The sequence below is a fragment of the Mixophyes fleayi genome, chromosome 4 (assembly GCF_038048845.1).
Source record: "Mixophyes fleayi isolate aMixFle1 chromosome 4, aMixFle1.hap1, whole genome shotgun sequence".
NCBI lineage: Eukaryota > Metazoa > Chordata > Amphibia > Anura > Limnodynastidae > Mixophyes > Mixophyes fleayi.
In genome coordinates, this window is record NC_134405.1 from 57,476,853 (window position 1) to 57,500,720 (window position 23,868).

General features: G+C 43.2%; 1 protein-coding gene across 1 annotated transcript; it reads right to left on the bottom strand.

Moving 5' to 3' along the window:
• Positions 1-212: 212 nt before the first annotated feature.
• ATP6V1B2 (ATPase H+ transporting V1 subunit B2) lies at positions 213-19,899 on the bottom strand. Its single transcript, XM_075207171.1, has 14 exons — positions 19,733-19,899; positions 11,664-11,719; positions 10,482-10,580; positions 9,524-9,617; positions 9,325-9,402; positions 8,996-9,135; positions 8,310-8,411; positions 8,090-8,187; positions 7,809-7,932; positions 7,357-7,507; positions 7,131-7,213; positions 6,950-7,054; positions 5,969-6,098; positions 213-1,360 (listed from the first exon to the last, which is right to left on the bottom strand). The coding sequence occupies exons 1-14, from the start codon at positions 19,857-19,859 to the stop codon at positions 1,218-1,220; spliced, it is 1,530 nt and encodes a 509-aa protein (XP_075063272.1). The 5' UTR covers positions 19,860-19,899; the 3' UTR covers positions 213-1,217.
• Positions 19,900-23,868: the final 3,969 nt, after the last annotated feature.

Here is a 23,868-nt window from a genome sequence, read left to right on the forward strand (position 1 = left end):
CAGTGAGGACAGGACAGTGATGTAAGCAGGAGCAATATAGGCAAGCAGGAGAAGTAAGGAGCACAGAAATCAGTATATATAAGCCCTAATCTGTGTGTTGCTTTGCCAGCCAGTCATTTGTGCCAGAAGTTTTCAAAGTATTGCTCAAAGGTGCTGCAGCTCAACCATCTACATAACAATCACTGCATTGCAATAAACACTCCACCAAGGTATTTCTCATTACATTACATATTTATTTAGATATGATTATCTTCAATAAATGTATACACCGTTTACAGATGGAATGGACTACAGAGAAAACTATTGCACCAAGTTCACAAACACCAAATAAACCCTACAGTGAGGACTGCAGCCGGGACATCTGCGGGAGAGAGAGCTGGATGTAGAAACGGAACATAAATTAATGTGGGTGGGTGGAGGGGAGAAGACACAGATGATAGAAGAATACAAAACCAAACAAGGCAGGAGGAACCAACGACACACCACACAGCCCAAAAAAGGTCCAAGTCAGACTAGTATCTGCATAGACAAATACAGACATATGCAGCAGGCGGCCATGCAGTTGTTGAGGTACTACAAGTCTCAGAATGGGCTACAACCAACAGGGCATGCTTGAACTTCTAGTTCTACAGCAGCTGGACAGCCACAAGTTGCCCAAGCATAGACTGATATTAAAGCACGGTCTTCTCTCTACTTCCAGGTAGCAGTATCATCTATGCAGAGACATGTAAACCCTGATAAGGAGGTCACATTAAACCATGTGCACAGCACTGTACTATACATACATACCACAAGCGTGTCTGAGAAGGGCCTAATCCGACAGTTACTGCTGTACCACAGGAAGCCAAGCTAATGACCACAGGGTGGCTGTTTATTTTAAAATGCTCTCCTAATATTTAAAGTATCACATATGAGATTTTCCCGTTGTGAACACTTAGTGCTGTGATATCACATGACCAATATTAAACAGCCAGGTGTAAGGCAGCACCAATATGCTACGAGGTTAATCTTCAGGAAACCCAGATATGGAAGTGCAATTGTTTAACCTGGAAAATAATTCACTTTAAAATATATTTTCATGTTGAAGGACGCTTCCCATTTAACACATTAAGAAACCATTTCTGGCCTGCTCCTTCAGAGGGGTCCATAAGAGACGTACTCTGTAATCTGAGGGGAATGGGATGGCTGCGGAATGAAGGAGAGGAGAATGGAGGGTCTCAGTGCTTGGCGGAGGAATCTCGGGGGTAGAATTCAGCCAGGGTGCTTGCCGGGATTCTTTTCAGCATCTCCTTGGGGAAGATTCGGAGGAGCTGCCAGCCTATATCCAGCGTCTCATACACTGTACGGTTATCATATGGACCTAAAGGGAATGAGACCAGTGTGAGAAAGATAACAGGAACATGGAAACGATAACACACGTAGTTACACTCAAGGTGCATGCCTGTTACTATGCAGTCAATAATTACAACCACACTTGACTCAAGATGACGCCATTAACCCTAAAGATTGCCAGTTTATAGAACCAGATATGAGCAGTGTGACCTATTGAGTCAAATACCACTGGTTGTATAGCGCTTATAAAAGCACTCAAATAGTTGCATAACTGTTACTTTGCTATCTACTGCCACCTTGTGGTAGCTGGTAAGAACCTCATACTCCTACTAAAAAACATGCATCTATCCTGTGCTCTAAATTAGAATAGATGGGGTTAATACTGGGCCACGTCAGACCCCCTTGGTGCCCTTGTTGCTCCCATCCATGTGTACCAAAGCTGCTATTATCCCTTAACGAGCCAGTGGTTGCTAAGGCAACTGACTGCCACCCACACACATACACTTCCCCCACATGTCAGTCCTTCGGAGCTATTTAAAGGAGGGCTGAACAGTAGGCACTGCAGTGATAATGGGTGACGGCTCAGGACCACCCGGAGCCAACCCGCTACCAAACTCTGCTTAACTCCTTCATTGCTAAAAAGATACAACATCTCAAATTGAGCTCTACCATGCATAACACATGCTGTACAACATAAGTGCACACACTCACGAAGCTGCTTGTTTCAGCCTCCATTTACACGATCATACATTACTACAAATACTACAAATTTGGAGCAGCTCTTTTTGGAGGCCAATAGCGGGTTTTTACACTCGTGGTGCGGTGCCACAACAGCGGGAGAGCAGCATGTTTGTCTGCCACGGACTTCCAAAAACCGATCTAGCAGAATAAAAATGAGGCACAAACAGGAGCACAATACATCACAGTGTAAGATACCAATAGGAATATGTATAAATCATTCAGTGCCCTCCTCTCGTGACCTTGAGAAGTCGTCACTGACCTCTGAGTTCCCCAGGTGACATACTGCAGCTAGTTGGGTCTCAGTGTAAAGTCCTGTGTTTGTGTATTGGATCAGCACTTACAGAACCGCCACTTCCTGCCCTGTTACTCAAACACTGGTCCTTCGAGAACTGATCCATAAACAAATGATTGGGCACAGCGTGATTAACCACATTGAGTGCCCTGTGCCAATATGTGCTACAATCTTTACGCCAAACGAGCTGTTTTTTCTCATTGGAAAGAATAGTGAAGCACTAAAGTACAATCAAACTACTGGCGGAAATTACAAATACCCAAAAAAAAACAAAACAGAAAAACACCCAAGATCTCAGAAATCGTCTCTGGAGTAACCAGTGAAGAGGGCATTTGAATTCCATATAGTGTAGGTCCTATGCCCCCGTACTGTATTTACATGAGCTGCAGGCTGCATATCACATTAGCAGCGCTAGGTGCATATCACATTAGCAGCGCTAGGTGCATATCACATTAGCAGCGCTAGGTGCATATCACATTAGCAGCGCTAGGTGCATATCACATTAGCAGCGCTAGGTGCATATCACATTAGCAGCGCTAGGTGCATATCACATTAGCAGCGCTAGGTGCATATCACATTAGCAGCGCTAGGTGCATATCACATTAGCAGCGCTAGGTGCATATCACATTAGCAGCGCTAGGTGCATATCACATTAGCAGCGCTAGGTGCATATCACATTAGCAGCGCTAGGTGCATATCACATTAGCAGCGCTAGGTGCATATCACATTAGCAGCGCTAGGTGCATATCACATTAGCAGCGCTAGGTGCATATCACATTAGCAGCGCTAGGTGCATATCACATTAGCAGCGCTAGGTGCATATCACATTAGCAGCGCTAGGTGCATATCACATTAGCAGCGCTAGGTGCATATCACATTAGCAGCGCTAGGTGCATATCACATTAGCAGCGCTAGGTGCATATCACATTAGCAGCGCTAGGTGCATATCACATTAGCAGGGCTAGGTGCATATCACATTAGCAGCGCTAGGTGCATATCACATTAGCAGCGCTAGGTGCATATCACATTAGCAGCGCTAGGTGCATATCACATTAGCAGCGCTAGGTGCATATCACATTAGCAGGGCTAGGTTCCATACTAGCGCTCCTATAGTCTGCATTCAGTAAAGGCAACAGGAGAATCAGGGGCATGTAAGAATACAGAGCAGGCAAATCCTTGATAAATGGAGTGCAGCTAAAGTCAATCGTAAGTTTGTGCACACAATATAGCCATTTTACTTCTATATACTTATATGGCCACTTTAAATACGAAAGTTATTTGTTTCATAAAATGGACAATTCATAAAATCTGCACCTCTTTTAACAATGCTGTCTTAAAGCGTGTGCTCTTCTATGCCTCACCTACCCAGATATATATAAAAGGGGGTGATCACCATCAAAAGATGTTTAACGGGACAGCACAGAGGTCAGTGTTTTTAGTTTTCATGTTCTCTTCGTGTTTGCATGAGTTTCTTCCAGGTGCTCCCACAGTCCAGAGACATACTGGTAGGTTAATCTGCAGCTTGTGAAACTGACCAATGTGTTTTAGATAATTTAGGCGGTAAGCTCCTAGGGGGCAGGGACTGATGTGAAAGATTAAAATATTCTCTGTGAAAGTGTGGTGTAACAGGGTGGCTCCTCCTGTAACATTTGCCAAATATAACGCTTTCTCTCAAATGATATAAACACATGGCTGAAAAGCACAGGAGGAAGACAGAACAATAAAGCAATGTAATCAAAGTTGTAAGAGAACAATGAAAGTCAAGTGAAGGTGGACAACCTTTTAATTTAAAGAACCCATCTCTTATGAAGACAGAAGCAGGATGCCCGCTCATAGGACTAATGGTTAGGAATAGGCAATGAAGCAAGAGTCAAGCTTATTACTATCTGAGCAGAATCAGGGGCAGAGAGGCCTACTATCCGTAACCTGAGAACTGTTCCTGATATTACCTCTGCTGAGGCAACCAGTGGCCCCCGGTGCTTGTTTCTAAGCTCAATGTCGTCTGAGGAGGCCCAGCAGCACATGCATGGACATTATAGTAAGTACATGTAGAGTGAGCGTCTCCTTGCTGAATACAACGTGGCTATTGACATATCAAGGGCTTTGCTTGTTTACACAAGCAAATACTCCAATATTACCACCATAATAAGGCTGCTGTTCCATTGAAGTCCACAGATGAGATTTCAATTTGCATCAAACCCTATATAACCGCCATCGCCTGTTTTAATGTGTTCATGCAAAATTACCTACCATGGTTTGCTGTAGACTTAATGGGAAGATATAACTTGTAAATTTGTATTTTTATTTTTGTATTAAGCCAACAGTGTTTAAATCCCTAGGGATACAGGCACATTACCACTAGTAACCTTCAAATTATATACATACAAATGTACAATTACATGGTCATCACAGCATATTACTTACCATTACGCAGGCTACAATGATTGGCAAAGGAAGACTGTGCCGTTATGGGGTCTTGTCTCCTACCAGAGCTGAAACCAGGCTGTCAGTGAAAGTCTCCCAACGCCAATGCTATACCCTAGGACCAGTTTATATCGGATATCGGGTACCCAATCGTTACATAAACAGTATACAAGGTGAATGTTATGTTTCCCAAATATAACTGTGTTCCTCCAGTCTGAAGGCAACAAGGTCAGGGCGGGGGAGGTCCAATCCATCCCTGCATTAATAGATCACTCATAGGGGTGGTCTATTGTCTACAAGAATTAGATCACTACAAGTAATTTACTGCAAAAGTCCAGAGGTCCCGCAGAAGGCATGAAGTGCCAGGTCTACAAAGGGGAACCTTCACCCCAACTTTTATATGCCCATGCCCTGACCTATCCCCACTAACTCCTACTCTAAGTGTGTACGTTACATCAGTGTGCAGTTGAGGTGAACACATATGTATCCCTATGCTATGCCCAAAAAAGACCAGATTTGACATGCTAAAAAAATAAAAAACCAACATCTCCAAAACAAATCGGTCAGATCATGAAGGGTCAAAAACCCTCTGGTAACTGAGTGGTTAAACCAAATATTATGTGGGTTAGATTGACGATAAAGACATTGCCTGTGATTAATGACCATTTGCATAGATTACGTGTTTTGGCCAATGATAGGAACTTCTTGGATGGCAGATATCATTAACAAGACTCAATCCATCATCTTTCCTGCTAACCAATCAGTGCTTTCCTTTGACAAAAGCCTTCTTATAATATGGAAAAAAAACCTGTTATGGGGTCCCTTACAATTTACCTTTCTACCGATGTTCAGTAAACCATATGGCCATAATTTCCTCTTCACAACATATCTATATACATGGACCCAAGGACCGAGCTTACATAATCATTATTCTGTGTTAAAATAAAATACTATCAACAGACTCCAATAAAACAGTGCCATCTGGTGGTCAAATTAGGAATAGAGAATAATCCCAAATCCTTAGCTTCATTGTAAAGGAAGAAAGCTAAAACATATACTTTGTTTTCAAGGTATTATTTGCTTTTAAGAACAGTTCCCTTAAATATCAAGAACTAGCAGCCTGGCCTTTATGGTATTAAATACTCCTCATCAGCATGACTGCTATATACCTACACTCACCTTGGGCAATGAAATTCTTCTCAAACTTCTGAAGAAATTCCAGGTACAGAAGGTCATCAGAGGTCAGAGCTTCCTCTCCTACCACAGCTTTCATGGCTTGTACATCCTTCCCGATGGCATAACAGGCGTACTGGGGGAGACACACAGACCGATTACCTCTCCAACACAGAGCATAACAGTGGCTCAGTGGTTAGTATTGCTGCACTCAACATCACAAGCTCCAATGTGGATGTAGCTGACAGTAACAAAAGCACTTTATTATTTCTTGATAGGATCAATACAATTATTTGAGCAAACACAAATAGTATCACTCAAGACAGTTATATATATATATATATATGTGACTTGACATAGGGGTGGACAACTTGTGCCGCTGCAGCAAAGGGCTGGCAGGGCATGTTGGGACCTGTAGTGCCCAAGTCTGCCTTAACGGGACAGCATAGCTAAGATATCTGCTTTATATTTGCCAAAAAGTTTAATTTCACCCTATTTTTGAGTGCCTCAGTGTGCCTGTATCAATGGGTTTACAATACAGTACATTGTTCTCCTTTCACTTGATGAGAAATGTAAGAATTCTACCTCTGCAGAGTCCCGCACTCCTAGATACTGAATACATCCCAGTTTTACCACCAAGATTCTCCAGTCACAGAGTAAGTGTTACCCATGAATGGACCTGCAGCATGTTGGCTTTGACAGATCACTGGGCCAGGAGCTCACTGGGGATATAGGGCATTGCAGCACTTGTGCATATCAAGCATCCATTGCTGACACCATTGTTAGTGTGTGTTGTATTTTGTAGCCGAGTTCACTGTTACAAACTTTTTACAAGAACCTTAACAGTAACCTCTCACGATGAGTAGACCTATTATCTGTGGACACAGGGATAGTACATGCACCTGGATTTACTGGCTCATTAGAATGACCTAACCTGGAGAGCAGGAGCTATTGAGACAGACACCAAATGATAAAGAGAGAACTCACCAGCTGGTTAGAGACGTCTGAATGATCTTTCCTGGTCATTCCTTCACCAATGGCAGATTTCATCAGACGGGAGAGTGAGGGCAGCACATTAATAGGGGGATAGATCTGAGAAGCACAGGTATATTAATGACCATTGGTCTAAGGTTGGGAAGCCAGTAAAAGACAGTACATCCTTACTCACCTGTCTGTTGTGTAGCTGTCTCTCTACGTAGATCTGTCCCTCCGTGATGTACCCCGTTAAGTCAGGAATGGGATGGGTGATGTCTGTAAGACATGAGCATTTAATATTATTTCTCCAAAGTTACAATATTCTCCTATATCATCCTCCGCAGACCCTCTTCACACTGCGTTCCTATAACCCGACCCCTGCATGCTGGGTTATCCATTGACACCACACAAACACTGACCGTCGTTGGGCATAGTGAGGATAGGGATCTGTGTGATGGAGCCATTCCTTCCCTCCACACGTCCGGCTCGCTCGTAAATTGTGGCCAAATCAGTGTACATGTAACCTGGGAAGCCTCTTCGCCCAGGCACCTCCTCTCGGGCAGCAGAAACCTGGTGTATAGGGAAGGCATTACATAGGTGTTCTCTGCTCTCTAGAGCAACAAATCCAAAAAACATTCCTTGAATTAGTCACAGCAGATGCTTTGGTGTCATTTGAGGAGGGTCTATGTCAGCAGCAGGTTTTTTGTGATTGCGAGTAACGTGAAATATTTGGCTTAAGGTCATTTATATTCCTATACCCCCCAAGTATACATCTACTTTCTTCCCATGTGCCGTCTTCTCTGTTCTTCAATACCTGTCAAACACACAAAGCTGCCTCTTGCCTCAGTAATGTGCTTATATAGGACTTTACCTCTCGCAGAGCTTCAGCATAGGAACTCATGTCAGTCAGGATGACCAATACGTGCTTCTCACACTGATAGGCCAGGAACTCAGCGGTTGTGAGAGCAAGGCGAGGTGTGATGATACGTTCGATGCTGTGGGTGACCAAAGAGTTATATAAGTACAGTCCGTAGTACAGGATTAACTACAGATACTACAAGTTCAAACACGAGCACAACACTAGCTGTAGAAAATAGCCAGTCTCAATCATAATTCAAGTCCAATGTAACAGTATTAAGCTTCTGCACTTACGTGGGGTCATTTGCCAAGTTCAGGAAGAGACACACATTATCCATGGACCCATTCTCCTCAAAATCGGACTTGAAGAACCGAGCTGTCTCCATGTTCACCTTAGAGAAAGATAAAGTATATATAACAAGGGCAAGTAAGTCATTAAATAAGGACCACAATAGAAAAATGTGTAGTCAGCAGTAATTTTATTTGCTATATATGTCTATTACCAGATACTCACCCCCATAGCAGCAAACACAATGGCGAAGTTGTCCTCACTGTAATCCATAACGTCTTTAGATTTTTTTACAAGTCCTGCCTGGCGACAGATCTGTGCTGCAATCTGATAGGACATAAGCCCAGTTATGAGTATGAGAACATACATCACCGTCATAAACCCCCTTCCCCAGACTTACAATCTGCACCACAATCTGTACAAGTGCCAACAATTTAGCTGGCGCTACGATGTTTAGTGTCTAACTAGCTACCTCACTGCGAGCAGACATCTCATACTGCCCTACTGCAGTCTTCAATGTGTTTATTGGCAGAAAGTCTGATGGCCATAGGGAAAAATATATTCCCTTTGATCAAAACCTTATTGTAAATAGATTTACTTGTCATAAGTTCCAAAAAATAAATATTTGTCAATTTCAATGGCAGCCGGTCAACACAAGGGGGTCAAGTTATCAAGCTATGGGTTTGAAAGAGAGGGGATGTTCCCTATAGCAACCAGATTCTACTTATTTATTCAGTACATTCTATAAAATGACAGCTAGAATCTGATTGGTTGCTACAGGCAACAGCTCCACTTTTTCAAACCTGCAGCTTGATAAATTTTCCCAAAGATTTTAGATTTAGTGGTGCTTTGAAACATACTGTCCTATTCCAATAAACCAGGCCTATACCCACCACCTCACACAATCTCACCTCATTATGGGGGAGACCTGCAGCAGAGAAGATGGGGATTTTCTGGCCACGAGCGATACTATTCATGCCATCGATGGCCGAGATTCCCGTCTGGATCATCTCCTCAGGATAGATTCTGCACTGGGGATTAATGGGCTGCCCTGCAGTGGGAATAGTACATGCAAAGTCAGGGCCATACATTTATTTATATACGAATAATAATGGAAATCATGTAAGTATACAACAATTACCTGGAACTACTATGCAGCACTCAATGTAACCAACAAAGTGACCTTTACCATAGGTATGGCCACTGGTATGACATTAAAGTATTGGAGTTTCTTACTTACCCATGATATCCAGATAATCCTCGGCCAGAACGTTAGGCCCCCGGTCAATGGGCTTCCCTGAGCCGTTAAACACACGACCTGAAAGATGAGAGCACAGACTTTGTGCATAAAATGTACCCTGGATTGTCACCGTCACTAAGTGATGTACTCTAGGTTGCGGTGTCCTTTTAATGGAATCCAGCACAAAGTATGCACATACCCAGCATGTCCTCAGATACCGGGGTCCTCAGGATATCCCCAGAAAATTCACAGGAGGTTTTTTTGGCATCGATTCCTGATGTCCCCTCAAATACCTGCAGGGGGAGGACACACTGGGTTACCGATATTGTGAAAGAACAGGTGGTACAATACGCAAGTCAGACCATTATATTCACTGTTCAGTCCTAGGACAAGTGCAGGTGTGATCTCTAAACAGGCAGGCAACCTATAACACTAGTTGCTGGAGAAATATAAGGGGAAGCATTCGCCACAAGGCAGTAACTTTACAATATAGCAGATCTAAGACATGGGTCCACCTACGCTCAACACCACAGTAAAGGACATCATAACATGGATTTCAGAGTAATCTTAAGATTACATTGGATGTATGGTCTTTAAAATAGTCTTAAAGAAACAATCCCATGGAAAAAAAAAAATCAGGTGTATTTTTTTAAGCAAATCCCTGTGGCTGGCTACAAGAAGAATGCTGGTCTATACCAGTGATGGTTAGCCTGTGACACTCCAGGTGTTGTGAAACTACAAGCCCCAGCATGCTTTGCCAGCTATCAGATAGTCATCTACAGGCAAAGCATGCTGGGGCTTGTAGTTTCACAACACCTGGAGTGTCACAGGTTAGCCATCACTTGTCTATACTATGGTTGCCTTGTTTTTTACCTTCAAGGCGATATTAAGGATTTATGATCCTGGACGACCGTGGAAACCACAGTCACATTGCACCCAATGTAGAGACGCTGTGGAATGTCCCTCTAAGCTCTGTCATGCTCTCACCCCCCAATTTGTTTGGCAAACAGAGAGGTTTTGAAAAGGAGAAAATTATTTTTAAGTGGATAGGTAAGAAAATGACATTCGGATACATACGTAAAAGGGTACCCTATTGCTATTTAAGCTACACTGTAACTTGTCAATGAAGGATATAAAGTAACATTCTCTGGTCTTACCTGTACAACCGCTTTTGACCCGCTGACCTCTAGCACTTGCCCACTCCTCTTTGTACCATCGGGCAGAGTCAGGTACACAATCTCAGAATACCTGGGGAACTGAGACACAGAACAGGCGAGTGAGGACAAAAGTAATTCAAGCATGAGCGGGAAAATAAGGAAGAACGGAAGAGACATATACAAGTTGCAGACATATTTTTGGTTACCCCATAACATCATCTAAGAGTCATTGTGGACTATATTAGGCTGGAGGAGAATGGAGATAACACATTTTATTGCCTCTAAAAAGAGCTATGAAATTTGTTTAGACACTAAATACATAAAAGTCTAGAGGGTAAATGTATCAAGCTGCGAGTTTCCAGCGGGTTTGAAAAGTGGAGAATGTGCCTATAGCAACCAATAAGATTCTAGCTATCATTTATTTAGTACACTCTACAACATGATAGCTAGAATCTGATTGGTTGCTATAGGCAAAATCTCCACTTTTCAAACCTGTCGGAATCTCTCAGCTTGATACATTTAGCCCTAGTAGTGAGCATAATGGAGCCAATTTATGAAGATGAAATCAATTTAAGAGGAATTGTACATTGCATCAAATGATGACAAGCTGTCATCTGTACTCATTCATAGTATGCGTTTGTCACACTTAAGCCTGGCATCAATGGCGTGCGTTACACTGGCATTTGTTACGCTAGTACAATGCATGAAAACCATTGTTTCCAAAGATCACATACCCACACGCTATGTTATTCAGGTTCATGGGTGATGTGTATTTCCGAATGCTCTATTTATTTAATGGTACCGCAGATGAGTGCATGGAGGACCTCCAAGAAATAAAGACTGTCCAATTTGGAGTAGACTGAATGGAGCTGTTCACAGCACACAAGGCTCTATTAGTGTGGCTGGCCAATGGCAGCACACACAGTCAGATCACAATAAATAGCTGACCAGCCTTTCTGCAGGCCCAGATCGACATATATTCCAATCAAATGTTGATCGGTATTGCTGGTTGTATTGAGTACACATGTGCAGCAACTTGCTGCAAATCAAGCCTAACACTATATAACTACTTTCGGAGTCATTGCACATATGGGCAGCCAATAACAGAATTAAACAGTCCAATTTCTTGAGATATATATATATATATATATATACACACACACACACACACGGCCAAATTACCTTTACATTGTCCAAAATGACGAGAGGCCCGTTGACTCCAGACACTGTCCGATAAGCTGCAAAACAAATGTCAGCAGTTCAGCAAGGGAAGGACAACTAAACTACCACAGACACTATGAAAGCATCAGATCCACCGGGATCAATTTTTGCAGTAAATTAGACTGCGTAAAGCCGCCCACACACAGTCCGCTCCATTCAGAACTTCCAGCTCTGCAAATAATTTGTAACAAGCTAGATATTTGGTGGCCTGGATGAATGTCAGAAATCCCAGAGACCAAGTGGTCTTGTCTGTGAATGATCACACATACAAATCGTGCCCATCCATCGACTGGTTATTTCACTTAACAGATAGGATTTTGTCCAGGGTTGCTGGTCGTTTTCAGCCAGCCCATGGAGCATGGTTTGGTTGACAAACTGCCCGACAACCGCTCTTGCCAGCTTCAATATTTGTGGTATACTAAAGAAAGTTAACTTTTAAACAGGAAGGCATAGATTACACAGAAATCCATATCCCACAGCATCAGCAAAATGTATAAATATATCGGTGATAAGAAAAAGATTTCTATAAAGGTCTGGCTTCATGGTTCTAGACGTGATCTGGGCCAATTGTTAGTTCTGCTGGTGTAAATGGAAACTTTAGTTACATCCTCACCCTCACCTTTAAAGCTCTTAGTCAATCTTCGCCTCCCTACATCTCCAATCTCATCTCTACCTACACTCCAACCCGCCCCCTCCCCTCTGCCTGTGACCGCCGCCTCACTACTTCACTGATCACCTCCTCTCACTCTCGTCTTCAGGACTTTGCCCGGGCTGCTCCCCTGCTGTGGAACGATCTTCCACGTTCCATCAGGTTAGCATCTACTCTCAAAGGCTTCAAGCGTGCCCTTAAGACTAATTTCTTTATTCAAGTCTATCAGTCCTCCTAACTCCCTTGTCCCGGCTCTCTCCCCTAGTTAGTACCACCCTATTTGGGTCTCCCCCTTCCCTTTAGGATGTAAGCTCTCATGAGGAGGTCCCTCTTTCCTTGTGTGCTCCTTCTACTATTCCATCACCCTCTGTACCTCTTGGCCTGCTTCGCTAGCCCTGTTTTCCCAAGCTTTGGCCTTCTTCTCGCTGATTTCTACCATACTTTTCACTCTCTGTCCCAGATATAATCTGATTTGCTTTACCCTGTCACCTGTGTTTGTATATATTTTTGTATCATGTTGTGTCTTGGGTCTGTTTTCTGTATATGTAATGTACGGCGCTGCGGACCCTTTGTGGCGCCTTATAAGTGAAAGATAATAATAATCCTAATGGTAGAGTTTACTCAGTGGCTAACATCATAAACACTGTAGTAACATGTAGAACACTTTCTTCATTACTGAAACATTGTGGTTTTTTTTAAAAAAAAAATATATAGCTCTGCAACGTTTATAATAAGTAAAACTTCGTTGCAGCATCCCTCTATTAATTCTGACCTCAACTGTTCATGTTTAGGTCACCCTACGACACCAGTGTGCTCTATACAGGTCACTTCACAATGAATGTTTGGTAGTCACAGCATACACTTGAATAATACAGTGTGCAGCATTGTCCTGCACTAAAGTAGAAATGTCAGTGCTGAAATTCCACTATTTAATGATTGCTCCAGAGGAGGAACAGCGCTGGGTATAAATTGCTGGTTGTCTCAGCCAGCGTCCCCAGATCATCATTATCTACATATGATCTGCTGATGCTGTAACAATGCACTAATTCAGAATAACGTGCTATGTGCTCAATTGTTTGTGCACATGGAAACATGTTTCTGGCAATGTGCACAAGCTAAGAAAGAGGTCATCACTGCTGCTACTGCACAGGAGACAAAGACAAGAGGATTATGGAACAGCGCCCCCTAATGGCAATTTACCACTAAAGAAAAATGTGAGGCTGGTTTTACTATGCAGTGTGCTTTGGGACATTTTTGCAATGCTTTTATTGCTCCATATCTCATATTTCAAACAATATGTTGCATGCAGTGTCTTCTCACCACTCAGAAAGCCCCCAAACTACTATAAGCTCCCTCCTTGTTACACACACTCAATGAAGACTATATAAATGAGCAGATCACATTGAGCCGCTATATGTCAGGAATCTGACACACATACGTGACCTGTACACTGTGCCCTGAGCTCAGTACCTGTTACCCTGAACCTCTAACCTGTCACAGTTATTGGAAACTGATCCAAAAACTGCAGGTTCCGGTTGTATAAAATAAAAAAACTGGTCTGCAACCATCTGCAGTTCTGTTTTTCCCCAAATGTTATCGAGGCCCTTACTTATTAAAACCAAGTGTCTACTAAGGGTCTCTGGATGAATATAAATTACAAATTTAAGATTTTTTCTAAAGTTAATTCTTGACAAAATCAAGCAAGAATTATATTTGTTGTGACCATTTGACCACAGGCAGCACATAATAATACTATGTGGTCTTGATTTAAATTAACAGTCTCTCCTTCTGTCATCCCCAGGTGATTGCTAAACTTAGAGGTAATTATGTACCAAAATCTCACTTTGTAGCTAAAATAACACTATCTGGGTTATTTGAATCAGGCTTTTAAAACATTACTGTGTAGTTAAAGTCATGTGTGCTGCGCTCTGGAATGCTAAATGTACTGTGTGTTTTATTGTTAAGGGATAACCCTAAACATGTTGAGTAAATCTTTCCCTTAATCAGTGGTTCTTGAGAACAGATTTGAATCTTAGTGGAAACAACGTAGGCTGGCAGGTCCTGCTGGGACTTTTAGTTCCACAACAGCTGTGGTGCTTTTGGCTGCCTAAACCTGCTTTAAAATAATGTCTTTGCATCAGGTAACAGATGAGGGGAGGGACCAAAAAGTCTGGGGCATGGATGCATGTGAACACTGGTTCATTCTGTGATATGGACGCAGGTGAGCACTGGTTCACTTTGGAGTATGAACACACATGAACACTACCAGTTCCACAGCGCTGTACAGAGAATATTTGTCAGTCACATCAGTCCCTGCCGAGAGAGAAAAAGAAAGACACAGACACACACACTAGGGTCGATTTGATAGCAGTCAATTAACCTACCAGTATGTTTTTGGAGTGTGGGGAAAAACCGGAGCACCTGGAGGAAACCCACGCAGACATGGGGAGAACATACAAACTCCACACAGATAAGGCCATGGTCAGGAAACAAACTCATGACCCCAGTGCTGTGAGGCAGAAGTGCTAACCACTAAGCCACCGTGCCGGGACAGGGGCGCAGGCCAGCACCGTCTCCTGCCGGGACAGGGGCGCAGGCCAGCACCGTCTCCTGCCGGGACAGGGGCGCAGGCCAGCACCGTCTCCTGCCGGGACAGGGGCGCAGGCCAGCACCGTCTCCTGCCGGGACAGGGGCGCAGGCCAGCACCGTCTCCTGCCGGGACAGGGGCGCAGGCCAGCACCGTCTCCTGCCGGGACAGGGGCGCAGGCCAGCACCGTCTCCTGCCGGGACAGGGGCGCAGGCCAGCACCGTCTCCTGCCGGGACAGGGGCGCAGGCCAGCACCGTCTCCTGCCGGGACAGGGGCGCAGGCCAGCACCGTCTCCTGCCGGGACAGGGGCGCAGGCCAGCACCGTCTCCTGCCGGGACAGGGGCGCAGGCCAGCACCGTCTCCTGCCGGGACAGGGGCGCAGGCAAGCACCGTCTCCTGCCGGGACAGGGGCGCAGGCAAGCACCGTCTCCTGCCGGGACAGGGGCGCAGGCAAGCACCGTCTCCTGCCGGGACAGGGGCGCAGGCAAGCACCGTCTCCTGCCGGGACAGGGGCGCAGGCAAGCACCGTCTCCTGCCGGGACAGGGGCGCAGGCAAGCACCGTCTCCTGCCGGGACAGGGGCGCAGGCAAGCACCGTCTCCTGCCGGGACAGGGGCGCAGGCAAGCACCGTCTCCTGCCGGGACAGGGGCGCAGGCAAGCACCGTCTCCTGCCGGGACAGGGGCGCAGGCAAGCACCGTCTCCTGCCGGTACAGGGGCGCAGGCAAGCACCGTCTCCTGCCGGTACAGGGGCGCAGGCAAGCACCGTCTCCTTAACTCTAGTTTTTCTTCTGCCAAAACATTGTATTAGTGCTTATTTCAAGACCCTGTGTTCCAGCACAAGCAGTCTAAATTAATGATATCCCTTTCATGGTTATTACACATTCTCTCTGGACTAACCTCTTACTTTATCATTCAATAGTCTGGAAAATAGCAAAATTGTGCTCATGGGTTGAAAGTAAAGCTGCCAGGAGAGTATATCACTGATCTCTGTCAATCTGTGGATTACTGGCTGTAACATCTTACTCTGCCACATCTTCCCCCCTTCTCAGTAGAGATTTCAGTTCCTCTTCTCTAGTCATTGTGTCAGACACTGATGAAATCCTCATTTTTCCAGGAAACCAGTCATGGGACAGTGACAACTATCCCCGTCTAAAGATAAACCATATTCTGTTACTATTAACATATAATTCTGCAGTAGCAGTTGGGGCATTCCCACATTTACTAGCATACAAACCTTTCCATCACTGAAGTAAATAGCTCTGTACCTAAGGCACTGTTATAAGGCAGTGCTAGGAAGGCACAAAGTATACACAGACCTATAGTGTCTAGTCAATGACTACAATGGCTCACAAGTCACACAAAGCTTTTATACCAAGCGATGTGTTGCTGTGATTTTGTGGACTGAAAATGAAAACTGATTTGTCAAGTACTTGGATCTGGTTTCTAGTTTGCATTGCATTCATTTATTTATCCTGAATTATAACCACAATACATTAGGGATAAATACTGAGTGCCCAAGTTACTTCTACAGATAAAATTTACAATAATAGTCTAGATAATCTTTACTTTTTATGAATACCAGAACTGGCACATAATTAAAGCAAATAATTGCTTAGGTCCTTTAAGATCTTTTTAATGCCAATCAAAAGGAATTTCTTGAGAAAGAAGGGGGGGGGGAGCAAATGTCAGGTGACTCATGTATTTTCTATGCCCCCCTGAAACATTTCCTACATACGTTAGTTTATTTTCTTTTTAGCTTCTTCCTGTGATTTCCAGCCTTATAAGTACACAATCACGCAGAGTTGTTTATTTAAATTGCCATGTGATAAGAAAACGCAGCTCTGCTCTATCCATTGGATACAATTGTACCCAGTGAGCAGCTTTTTCTCAATGCAAGGAAATTAAAGTAAGCAACTTAGCTTGATGATATAAATGCCTGGCTTAAAGAAGTTAGGGAGGAAGAAAAGGTTACAGGAAGTTGGAAGTTCCCATTACTTATATTACTGTTTCATGAAGATCTGTGACCAGGCAGACACAGTTTAAGGAAAGAAACTTCCCATTCATCTAGGACAGGTCCTTTAAACAACATGCTCAGCATAGACACAGACACACACCAGCCACCACTGCTGTGGACCAGCAAGCAGGACAAATACACAACCAGTGCATAGTGCCTGTTGCTAAGGAAACCTAAACTTCATGTTGCAATCTTAGTATTTGGTGGCTTGCTAAGCATAGGTCCTGCAGTGTAGCTGGTGTTAAGGTGGCCACAGCTGGAATGTCCCAGATAAGGTTGGGGCTAAAAAGTGTATATAGACTGTGTCTAAACACAGCGATATGCACAGCATACCCTGGGGCAGTTGTGGCCAACATAGGTTACAAATATTTACCTTGTGCAGTGTCAACAGTGTACTGATATAGGCTACAATAAACCAGGCTTGAACACATCCCACTGAAAGCCAGGAGCCAAGGTCAAAGGTTAACAGATAGAGAATTAGTAAGCAAATGTTATATGGTATCCACTAATGAACAGCAGATCACACACATAGCCCCTCACTCTCTAACAGAAAATAAACACTCTTTAATCCATATTATATCCCTTCTTTAACCCCACCTCAAGTCCATTCTCTATGCTCCCTCTCACTCCTCAAACTACTCATCATCCCCTTCTAAATATCACTGCCCACCCATCCCACTGCCCCACTTATCCTCCTTTCCTAATAATCCTCCTTATCAACATGTCAGTTCCATCCCTATCACCAGAACATCATCATTCTGCATCAATATTAACCCTCCCTCAGTAACCTGCCATTGTATCTTTTACTCACTCCCTCATTAACCCCATCATTTAGGATTAACCCCTGGTCCCTCACCCAGCTCCTGCACAGTTCCTCAGCGAGGAACTAATCATACATCACTTTCCCTCACAGTACTTCTGTGCACCATAGATCCTGGGATTTGTTGATCCCTGCATATATCACAGCATTGTATTGTAGCAGTGGCTATCGATTGGGTTTCCTTTCACACCACATTTGGGGTACTACCCAGTGAGAGGAGAGTTGATTTGTAAGGCACCACAGTGCTCTGCAGCAACTTAAAACAAAGCTTACATAAAACATGGACATACAAGGTAGACAAAATAAATGCAGATGAGAAAACAGAAGGCATGGATGGCCCTACTCATGAGAGATATCACAATCTGGTGAGGAAATGGTAGAGCCAAGACAAGAAGAGCAAGTGCAGCTCATAGTGGAGACTGGGACAGTAACGATAACCTTGCACAGTGCTCATCACTACTGCTATTTAGTGGGAGAAACAACAAAAAGTCAGAAGTGGCCTGTGAAAGCTCTGTACCACATTAGTATAAACCGCAGCGGCACAAACATCCTTACAAACACACTTTCCAGACTACCCGACAATCTGTGCATGTTCAGCTTCACACTAAACTAATGGAACAAATTAACTGGGCCAGATATGCGGGCATTCCACAGATTTCATGTTATACTGGTGCCCCAGTCGTATTACTCAATATAGAATTGTATTTACTGCACTGTATTAGATCAACACACCTGTGAATCTGCTAAAATACGCAGTTATTATATTATAAAAAAGACAGCTTCACATTGATAAAAAAAAAACAGGAAGTGGAAATAAATTAATACAAAATGCTTACACAAAGCCAATGCACGGGAAACTACACTTCTAATGTGTAAGCAGTTGATGGTAATCAATTACCAAATAAATGTATTTGTAACTACAAGAAATACACAGGTCCACTCTTTGAAAATGAAAATGTAGCTTGTCATAGCACAGGCAGGATTTCACAATAAACTCCCTATAGCAATTGAGACATGATGAGGGGAGGACTAATGGGGATTAGGGTGAGCCTGCAAGTCACATGATGAGGAAGACATGTGATGCAGCTTATCACATGACACTAGATGGCCCTCACAATGAATTCTAGATTAACTATGCTTCATACATTCTCAGTAATACACTACCATGCTGTAACTAAAGACACAGATATTTGAGCCCTGTGGTAGTGTTTTAACAGCTGTAATATCCACTACACTCATGTATACAATACACACAGCAATAAAATAGCTGTAGGTGTAGCAAACAGTTTAGTGACAACAGAAAAATGATACTGTGTGTTGTGAGTCTAAACACTGTAGACCAGTGCTCTGCAAATGATGAATTAGGGATTGCAAAACAAAGAATCCTAGTTGTCAATTGGAAATTAGAAAAGGCACCCAGTATGATCTTACTTTCAGTCTGCTCAAATCAAAATCCAAACCCCTCTTACTTCTACTGTGTACAGCGCTACATAATATGTTGCTGCTTTATAAAGGGAAATAATCTTCCTGGAACAGTATAGCAATAATCATATACACATTCCTAGAAATACAAACACACATATACCATATATTATATAGGAGATACATAGAATATAGATATTGGGATATTTATGACTGTATTATCACCTATTTATATAGCACCAATCATTACACAGCGCTGTACAGATATTGTATATACATATATCTATCACACAAGCATAGTACATACATAGATATGCACACACATATTGGGTAATATTAGTCTGGGGTCACATTCTCCATCAGTGCAGTTTGCAGCTCCCTGATCACATTACTCTCCCCCTACCACCAGCCACTGGGATACCTACCTTGGTAATGACCAAGACACCCCCAACCCCCTCCCCCCGCACTGCACTGTAGGTGTCCGCAGACAGAGGGGGAGACCGGAGGGGTATATCATACATCTCAATAACACTCACTCAGCCTGGGCTGTGACAGGTAGTCCCTGCTGACCGCCTGGACGTGCTCCCTGGCTGCCGGCATCGCGGGGCTGCCTGGGCCCCCCTTTATCCCGGTGTCCGCTCCGCGCATCACTCTCACCGCCATCTTTCCTGCAGCTGTCACACAGTTAACAGGGATCGGGAGAGACACGCCTACTTATAACCTCCGTGACGTCAGCACGCAGAGCCAGCCAGACGTTCATCAATATCACCCGGATAAGAGGGGCAGAGCCTTGCGTTCCAGCGTCACCTCGTAATAAGCTGCCGGTGTATGGGCGGACACAGTTCCGGATCATGGAATGAAGCTGGGAAATAGCAGCTTCGGTCAGTGGGGATATAGCGGTAACGTTAAAAGTGTCGATTTCAAGCTATGAGCAGTGTGCACATGTAAGCCTGCTTCCGGTAGCTTCACGCTGGAGGAGTAGCAAGATGGCGGACTTCCTGTGGGCAGCATAGGCTCTTGTCCTTGGTGCTGAAAACTGCAACAGCTTACTCTGGAAATAAAAATGCCAGCTATGCATGAATGGTCTGATATATTATTATTAATAAAAATTATTTATAGCACTGATATTTGTTCATAGCTTGTTTACTTTGTAACCTTATTCAGTTATGACCTTCCTAGGACAATATTGTAACATCCTGGTGCTGACACTATATTACAGACACATTATCCATGTTAAAGTTACATTTAGTAAAGAGGAATATTGTAGCAAATACAGGTTTCAGCTATTCAGAATGAGATCCAAAACGAAGTATTTGCAAAAACTGTGAGACACATTATAGTCAGCACGAGCCATCATCCCTGTACTGCACTTTTGCTGCCTCATTGAGTCTGTGCTCCAGATATTATGAGGACAAATGATGGCACATATTGCTAGTAGTAATAAAGTTATACAACAGTGTATATTTTATTGCCTGTTGAGGGAAATGGATGTCATGACATTTAATATGTGTGTTTACATAAAACGTGATCAGAGCTAGCAATCTGTGGCTGTTCAACTGTTCCACAGCCACAAATCCCAGCATCGCCTGACAGCCTTCTCTTAGGCTAGGTACTGAAGAATTGAAGAATTTTCTGAAGAATTTTCCGAGCGACATCTTATCTCAAACGAATGTACCTACGACTGAAAGTCCGATCAGTCTGGCGATTCATCCATACACACTGACACGATTTACCTTCAGACCTGTGCTATTCATCTGGTCCTTTATCTGGTCCTCTAGTCTTCAGAGAATGAAAGCACAATATTATTTCATTCATTATTGTCACATTGTCACACTGATTAAAAACCGCCTTGTTATATCTATCCACATGTCCTAACGAATTTCGTTAGCTTCTGTAACTCTGTAACGAAACATTCCATCTCAGAACAAACAAATTAATTATTCCTTCTACAGTACTCTCTACATTTATTCACCGGCACATTCATTACCAGCATCGGCTGAAAAAAAACACGACTTTCATTATAGAAAAAGGGGGGAGACAAGCTTTGAATATAGAAGCACTCCAGTCCTTAAAAATTACTTTAGTAGTTAAAACCAAAACTTTATTAGACGATATTAAAATACAATTGTTTATCAGAAAAGTGTAGGCAAATTATGATTACAAATATAGTGATAACGTATGAAAAGGTAGGTGATTAAAATAAGTAGGTCGACCCTAAGGTAAATCTCATGAGGTGACACTTGAGTAATTTTATTTAGTTTGCCATAATATTTAATCAAGTAAAATTAAATTCCTTTCATAAATTAAATCACTGTCATTGGATGACTCCAATTATTTCAGAAGGTGAATGAACAAAATAACCTTATTCTTATGGGTATTGTGTCCTCATATTATTACATCCTTGGGCCCTTGTTCATGCCAAAGGGTACGTGGATATTTTCAAAACTGTAATTGTCCTATATAGTATCCCTATACATGTTTATTGTATTTATGCAAAAATAGGCAAGAGCCACAAGGATATACACAGTTCGATTTATCAAAAACAAATATTATCTATTGGATGTTATGTACCAAATATTTGATATTACATCATCTCTTATTTTGGTCTCTCAGTATGTTTATGACCTACATACCCAAGGTTTTATGTATGAAGATAGTATTCTTGGTTGATGTACTTAAGGCTGATTATTTATTTTTTGCCTCTTGTTAATACCATACATAACTTTCAAGCTGCGTGCATAAGCCTTTGTTGACAATTTTAATATTATTATCTGTGTGATACAATAGAAGCCAGGAATATATAATTGTATCAATTTGGGCTCTGTCAATTACCGCCCCCCTGTACTGAAAAAAACCTTTATACACAGATTTTTTTATTTTTTTTATTGAAAGCCTGGGAACGTGCAATCAAAAACCCAATGTGCCCAAAAAAAGTGTGAAACCATAAAAAAGTGCACAAGGGGTACGGTACTGGCCCCTTCTTTACAAAGAAAGGGCCCTGGTCCCCGACCCTCGGAACCAAAAAGGTCCCTTAGGGGGCAAGGGTCTTCAGACCCCCTTCGCTGCGAGGCTAGGGGGGTCCCTTTAGCCCCTGGGATCTGCCGAAGCTTCACCCAGGGCTCAACAACTAGTCCACCCCCTAAGGGGAGGACCTACGTAGGTGTTCAGGGGGGTCGGAGCCTAAGGGCCACACAACCCCCTCTAGATCGTCTCGGGGACAGGAGCCCAAAAGGGCCTACCCGCACCCAATAAAATCCAGAAACGTGAACACAAAAGAAAAAGTGACAAACGTGGAGAAAAATAAATAGTGCCGAGTGGGTACGGCCCCAGCCTAATGGCTGGGCTTGGTATAAAAATTTTCTCGCCCAGCCATAAGGCCGGGGCAAAGAATAGAGCGAGTGCTTAAAAGAAAGTGGTCAAAAGTGCGTGGGTGCCAATCTAATCACGTGTTTAAGGTGCTATGACCAGTGATTTATGGCACGCCCGGGGTCACCACTCCCAGAGGCACATTTGTCCCAGGCTTTCAAAGCAGCAATCCCAGCCCCTGGCCAGAGGACCAAGTGCAGCTCTGCCACAACTGCACTTGATCTTAGCCAAAAGGCCGAGATTGCCTACTAGAGATTCTGAACTGTCACACAAAGCACATGCCTGTGAATATACACATTCACCCTTCTATATAATGATCTTATGGCAATGGGAGACTTATCTGACCTGGGTAGTTATCTCTAAGTTGGTAATCTCAATGCTAGCTAGCGACTGTTTGCTGCAATCAGTCTCTATCACTTCCGCATCTGACGTCACATGACGTGACGTCTAGCCCAACGTATGTTTCGCCTATTAGAGCTTAGTCATGGGAATCTGGTTTTAACTACTAAAGTATGTCAAAGAACTGGAGAGCTTCTATATTCAGCTCTTGTCTCTCCCCTTTTTTTATAATGATAATTGATATGTGAATAAAGCACCCCATCATATAGTAATACTAATACATTAACAGTGAGGAAGGTCCATAACCTGGTGCGGAGCTAATTTCTCTTTCGCTTTTGTCATATAAGAACACAACTCTGTAAACTCTATGGAGATCGTGATATGGCGATCGTGAGCATGAGTGCATACACACTACATATTAAACAGTATAACCAACCAAATGAGCCGACAATTGACACTTTGGAACGACTTTCGACCATTGTGTCACTATACACACTAACCCGACTTCCGACCGAACGGTCGTATGTCTGCTGATTTGACAGAAAATGCTCCAGCGTGTACCTAGCCTTACTCTAGGTACACTAACACTAACACTAGTGACATTTGTGTGCCCCGCACATGGTGTCCCCCCGTTTTAGTGGAACTAGCATATGCTTGTCAGTTTAGAGCTGGAGTCTCTATAGGTGGGCTTGCAAAAAAAAATAAAGTGCATTTTCCCTTCGCCAAAAAAACTAACTGCCCTGTGCAGAAATATGAAGGGGCTCTTATTGGGCTTCGGGTACCAGAGTAATGAGCAATATTGGAACTGCTGGAGTGACAGGGAGACAGATTCTATTGTTAAGTACTCTTTTATTGAAATGAAAACTTCACAAATCCTCATTCACCAATTTATTCACCAATTTATTCATAAAATTAATAATTTTAGTATATTCTAACCATGGTGATCTTTTTACTGTACTCCAAAAGG

Bases quoted from the DNA above. Each gene is read 5' to 3' on its own strand.
- ATP6V1B2 (XM_075207171.1), bottom strand. From the start codon at position 19,859: ATGGCGGTGAGAGTGATGCGCGGAGCGGACACCGGGATAAAGGGGGGC. The intron at 11,720-19,732 runs GTGAGTGTTATT...TTTGTTTTGCAG, and splicing joins CCTGTCACAGCCCAGGCTGA to CTTATCGGACAGTGTCTGGA. The intron at 9,403-9,523 runs GTATGTGCATAC...CTCATCTTTCAG, and splicing joins GGTATCTGAGGACATGCTGG to GTCGTGTGTTTAACGGCTCA.